The 6,414-nt window shown below is 53.9% G+C and overlaps 1 protein-coding gene across 1 annotated transcript; it reads left to right on the top strand.

The window, feature by feature from the left end:
• Window positions 1–692: 692 nt before the first annotated feature.
• LOC116190088 (extensin-like) lies at window positions 693–1,406 on the top strand. Its single transcript, XM_031519747.1, has one exon. The coding sequence runs from the start codon at window positions 693–695 to the stop codon at window positions 1,404–1,406; it is 714 nt and encodes a 237-aa protein (XP_031375607.1).
• Window positions 1,407–6,414: the final 5,008 nt, after the last annotated feature.

Below are 6,414 nucleotides of genomic sequence, written 5' to 3'. Positions count from 1 at the left end.
CACACGTCCTACAGGATCTCTACTTCCCTGAGCATCCTACCGACGAGGAGCGAGCACTCTCCGCCACGGCAGCATATGTGGCTCAATTCTACGCACTGGACTCGATGCCCGAACGTCGAGCCCAAACGATCCCGATCCCGCGAGCCCCTCTTACAGTCGTCTCGGAAGCCGAGAGCTCCGCTCAGGGAGCCATCCGCGCAGAGCTGCAGTCTATCAGGGAAGAACGAGATCAGCTCCGTTGCGAGCTTGTTGACTTTCGTGTGGAGCTTGTAGATTACAAAAATCTTCAGAGGGATCAAGACCGGGAGATAGCGCGTTTGAGCGCTCTGCTAGACCAAATGCGAGCGAAGGCGCGCAGGTCTCCCGCCCTTAGGTTTGGTAGTCGACGGCCCCTTTTTGCCCCGCTCAAACCTACGTGTCGCTCACTTAGTTACCAAGCACGACGAAATGTCGGTTTTATGTTTATGTTCCTTTAAATGTACTATCTTTTGTGAACTATGGAATTTGGACCAAACCGATGTAATGACATTAGTGTTTAAAACTCATGCATCTCATACATCTCTTTCCTTTATTGTCTCGCATTTACTTTTCCCCGGAGTTAGTTATATTACACCCCCACTCACACATTCATGGAATCGAGGTACTAATCGCTAGTAACCTCGCACCGATACCCCACTCGCCTGCGCGTGAGAATGGTACAGGAAAACCATACTGGTATCCCCGAGGAGATCAACCCGCCCGCGCCGGTCCATCCCCAATCACCGACGGCCCAAACGACACTGCCACTGAATTCTGCGGGAGCACCTCTGGCCTATCCGAGGGCACCCTCCACGTATTTCCCGCTGCCAACCACAACGGGCGCGTCCTTACCCCGCTCGGGGTTCCCACCACTACCGCCGGTATATGCGCCGCCTCTACCAATGATCCAAACGCCACCACCGATCCAAGATACCACCCGCATCGCCGCACTCGAGGATAATGTCGCAACGCTCCATGGTACTATGAACCTGATGGCCACTAACATGGCCGAAATGATGGCCCTGCTTCGAGACCCGAATCATGCGTCATCGAACTCCACTCCTCCTCTCGCAAGTGGGTCAACGGTCGATCCCGCTCCTTGGGCACCGCCGACTCTTGCACCAGAAGGCGACACCGCCGCCGCCACACCGACCACCCCTGTCCATCAACCGGCGCACGTGTCAACAGTCTACCCGGCCGATTTCTTCCAACCACAACCCACCGTTCCAGCGGTCGCCCCGCTCCCACCCATGACGATCGACACGCCAGGTCCAACTGTGTTCGCGTCACCTCCTTTATCGATCCCAGCTATAGTTTATACCGTTCCCCCACCAACGGTCTTCCCTACGTCAAATGCCCCTGCTTCGGCTCCTGCTCAAAGTACATAAATTTTCCCTTTCCCGACTCTACAATCCCACAGCGGCCTCCCCTACCAAGTTCCACCACCCCTAAGCATCCCACTCCCCGAACCGAGAACGCCGATCCACGCGGCTCCCGCAGCTCCACCCACCAATTTTCTCCCAGAGGCTGAGACTGAATAGGAACGCAGAATGAGGAGAATGGAAGAAACGATACGAGCCCTTCAAGTGAGCGAGGCCCGCCCTGATATCAATTACAGCGACTACAACCTTTTCCCAGGTATGCGATTGCCTCCGAAGGTCAGGGTCTCGGAGTTGAAGACTTACGAGGGCACAACAGACCCACGACACCACCTCTGCTACTACCGAGGGAAAATGCTGCAATGCTGGAATTACGAGGAGTTCATCATCCATTCATTCCAGGACAGTCTGACAGGATCAACTCTCGACTGGTTCATGTCACTAAGGGTCGAGGACATTCCGACATGGGCAGATCTTTCCCGGAAGTTCACTGACCAATACCAATACTGGGCGGAAACGCCTCCGACCCTCTTGGAATTGAGCATGAAGGAGATGACGCAAGGCCAAAAATTTGAAGAGTATGCTACCAAGTGGCGCGCCCAAGCTGCAAAGCACATCCCCCCGATCAGCGAAGTACAACAAATCCAATTGTGCCCCTCCACCCTGAGATGAGTGTACTACTCGCATCTATTGGCCCATACTTCTTCATTCTCCGACCTCATTGAGGCCGGAAAAAAGCTTGACCTAGGAATTAGGCTTGGTAGGATGGAGGGCCCCGCCGTTAAAGGAGAAGAATCCTCGAAGAAGGCCTCTGCGGCGCCGACCTCTTCCAGTGGAAGAAGGGGGAAAGAGGTCTCGGTTAACGTTGTTAACCCAGTGCACCCGACGTCCCAGCAGTACTCAGTAAATTTCACGTCTGCACCGCCTGTTGTCCCCACTTACACTCCGCAGGCGCCGCAATACCGACCTTAACCCCCTGCCCAACCAATCTACTACTCAACCCCGCCGTCTCCACTCCCACCCGTGGCATCATCACCCGTTGTCCACCACTACACCCCGGCTCCACTTCAAGCCCCTCAGTATTGACCCCCAGCTTCAAGAGCTCATCAACCGACATAACAGGTCTCACCTCCACAAGGTCAATAGGGTGGTGCAGCACAGCCGCGGCCACGTAGGCAATACCCGTCCTTGCCAGTTCCGCTTTCCCACATTTACCGACAACTTCGGGCAGGCGACAAGATCGGAACAATAGCACCCGGTCCCAACTTCGACCCAACCACCCTGGATTAAAGCAAACATTGTGAGTATCATTGGGGAGCGTCTGGGCATACCTTGGATAACTGTTGGAGACTACGAGAGAGGATCCAAGAGATGATCGATGCAAAGGAGCTCTCGTTCAATGCCGTAAGACCCCGGAATGTGCAGGCCAATCCCCTTCCTGATCACGGGCCGGCCCAATGACCCTCCATCAATATGATCAACATTTACGCTCTAGGGGAGGACGAGAGTGAACAAGACGGTCCTTCCCCCTTCATGATCGAGTACATACCCACAGAAGCCACGGTTGGGTTCACGAGCCTCGATACCCCACCTACCCCGTTTGTCATAGACGTCCCTGCTCAGGAACCGTACTTAGATAGCAAGGTGCCGTGGACCTACGAAGGGGACGCTGGGGGTCTCGAACACTCGTTCAACGTCATGGGCGTAACGCGATCGAGGCGGGTATACAAAAACCCGGAGGTCATGAGCAAAGGAAAGGCGCCGGCCGCAGCGATCGGGGCGATGCCTGACGTTGCCTCAATCCCTCCGAATGAGGTAACTGAAGAGGAAGTTGAAGCGTTCATGAAGATTATTAAAGCAAGCGAATATAAGGCGGTCGAGCAAATGGCCAAGCCCTCGGCCCATATTTCACTACTCGCCCTCTTTCTCAGCTCGGAGCCACATCGAGAAGCTCTCCTACGGGTCCTTATAGTGGCATAGGTCCCCAAGGAGACAGCTCCGGATATAATTGAAGAGACGGTCGGTTCGATCTTTTCCAACACAATATCGTTCTCAGACGACGAACTTCCCTCCGAGGGGTGGGCACATTCGCGGGCATTGCACATCGTCTGTAAGTGCAACAATTACATTATCGGCTGGGTCATGATCGACAACGACTCGGCGCTCAACGTTTGCCCAATGACTACTCTAAAATAGATGAACGTGGATCTTAACCGTATCCGCCCAAGCAAGACTGCTGTCCGAGCCTTCTTTGGATCACGAAAGGAAGTGAACGAAGAGACTGACCTCCTGATAGATGTCGGCCCATGCTCATTTAGTGTCACTTTCCAAGCGCTCGACATCCCGAACGCCTTCAACCTACTGCTCGAAAGGCTTTGGATCCACTCGGCCGGTGCCGTCCCTTCTTCTCTGCATCAAAGGTTGAAGTTTATCGTGGAAGAGAAGCTCATCACGGTTAAAGGGGAAGAAGATTACGCCATCTACAAGGAGACGGCTATCCCCTACATCAGCATTGGATACGACGAAAACCTCCCCTTCCATTCGTTCGAGACCATCTCCGTCATTCGGGACTACGAAGAGGTCGTCCCATCTCGCGCTGACCGCATGATAGGGAAGGTTTTACTACGCCACAATTATATTCCCGGCACCGGCCTCGGGGCACACGGACAGGGCTCAACCGACCCATTGAAGTCGAAGGGTACAAGAACAGGAGAGGACTCGGCTTTCGCCCCTCCTGCCATGAGATCATTAAAGCCCGCAAAGGCAACCACCTCCACCGCCTCGCCACACACAATGGGAAGCTCAACCGGGGCATTCCAGTTCCCCCGCTCTCCCATTTCTTTCTTGGACCGTCACACATCGTCAGGAACACCCCTGACGGCCCCTCCTTGGATTTCGATAACGCGCCTGATGCTCTACAAGCTGTGTATGCCGTCACCGAGGAGATTCCTTCAGAGGTTCACATCCGCCTCGCGCGGGAGAACGAGGAGCTCGACAACTGGACCTCAGTTCCACGCTACTCAGCTACGATTGCCAACGTGTAAGGCTATCTATGTATATGATGTTTCCCGCGTGTTGGCATAGCCATAAGCCGCACGACGGAAGAGGGATTCTTGTTATGGTTTCACGCTTATTTTATCAATGAAATCTCTACATGCATTTTTTGAAATTCCACGTCTACTCTTTCCTTCTCTTACTCACTTGTTCGCAGCATTTTGAAATTTCTAAGACAATTCGCTTAAATTTCTAGGCTCCACTCGAATCCAAATCTGCGACGCTTTGATTCGAACCCATCCAAGGAATGTCTCAAAGAGCCCAGATCCATATACTTCGGGGATGGGCTCGACTAGGACAGTCGAGTGCCTGAGATAGAAGAGAGTTTACGCCGCCTCGAGAATCGCCAACTCACCTCAGTCGAGCCAACAGAAGAGATCAATGTGGGCATCGAAGATGAACCCCGCACCCTAAAGATCAGGACGGGCCTTGACCAAACGCAACGGGCCTGGATGATCGATTTTTTGAGAAGGTACCAAGAAGTCTTTGCCTGGTCCTACACCGACATGCCAGGCTTAGACCCTTCAATAGTCAAACATTTCCTCCCGCTCGATACGAAGAAGTTCCCACCCAAACGGCATCAATTACGACGACAGCGAGTCGGTCTCCTCCTCTATATCAAAGAGAAGGTCAGTGGAAGAGGGGGGAAAGAGGTATTGGTTAACGTTGTTATCCCAGTGCACCCGACGTTCCAGCAGTACTCAGTTAATTTCACGTCCGCACCGCCCGTTGTCCCCACTTACACTTCGCAGGCGCCGCAATACCGACCTTAACCCCCTGCCCAACCAATCTACTACTCGACCCCGCCGTCTCCACTCCCACCTGTGGCATCGTCACCCGTTGTCCACCACTACACCCCGGGTCCACTTCAAGCTCCTCAGTACCGACCCCCGGCTTCAAGAGCTCCTCAACCGACACAACAGGTCCCACCTCCACAGGGTCAACAGGGTGGTGCAGCACAGCCGCGGCCACGCAGGCAGGACCCGTCCTTACCGGATCCGCTTTCCTACATTTACCGACAACTTCGCGCAGGGAACAAGATCGAAACAATAGCACCCGGCCCCAACTTCGACCCAACCACCCATGATCAAAGCAAACATTGCGAGAATCATCGGAGAGCGTCAGGGCATACCTTGGATAACTGTTGGAGACTACAAGAGAGGATCCAAGAGATGATCGATGCAAAGGAGCTCTCGTTCAATGCCGTAAGATCCCCGAATGTGCAGGCCAATCCCCTACCTGATCACGGGCCGGCCCAACGACCCTCCATCAATATGATCAACATTTGCGCTCTAGGGGAGGACGAGAGTGAACAAGACGGTCCTTCCCCCTTTATGATCACTCACATACCCACAGAAGCCACGGTTGGGTTCACGAGCCTTGATACCCCACCTACCCCGTTTGTCATAGACGTCCCTGCTCGGGAACCGTACTTAGATAGCAAGGTGCCGTGGACCTACGAAGGGGACGCCGGGGGTCTCGAACACTCGTTCAACGTCATGAGCGTGACGCGATCGGGGCGGGTATACAAAAACCCGGAGGTCATGAGCAAAGGAAAGGCGCTGGCCGCAGCAATCAGGGCGATGCCAGTCTCCTCCTCTGTATCAAAGAGGAGGTTGTCAAACATATCAACGCCAGCTTCCTCGAAGTCTGCAACTACTCCGAATGGGTAGCAAACATCGTTCTAGTGGAAAAAAAGGACGGAAGAGTTCGAGTCTGTGTTGACTATCGAGACCTCAATAGGGCCTGCCCCAAGGACAATTTTCCTTTGCCCCACATCAACATCTTGGTTGACAACACAATGCGCCATACCCTGTTCTCCTTCATGGACGGCTTCTTCGAGTATAACCAAATTCGGATGGCCGAGGAGGACAAAATCAAGACGACGTTCACCACTATGTGAGGCGCCTTCTGTTATCGGGTCATGCCTTTCGGCCTCAAAAACGCCGGGGAAACCTACCAA

Source organism: Punica granatum, unplaced genomic scaffold, assembly GCF_007655135.1.
Source record: "Punica granatum isolate Tunisia-2019 unplaced genomic scaffold, ASM765513v2 Contig00116, whole genome shotgun sequence".
Taxonomy (NCBI): domain Eukaryota; kingdom Viridiplantae; phylum Streptophyta; class Magnoliopsida; order Myrtales; family Lythraceae; genus Punica; species Punica granatum.
The sequence above is the reverse complement of the archived record's forward strand: the minus strand, read 5'-3'. Positions and strand labels throughout refer to the sequence as shown.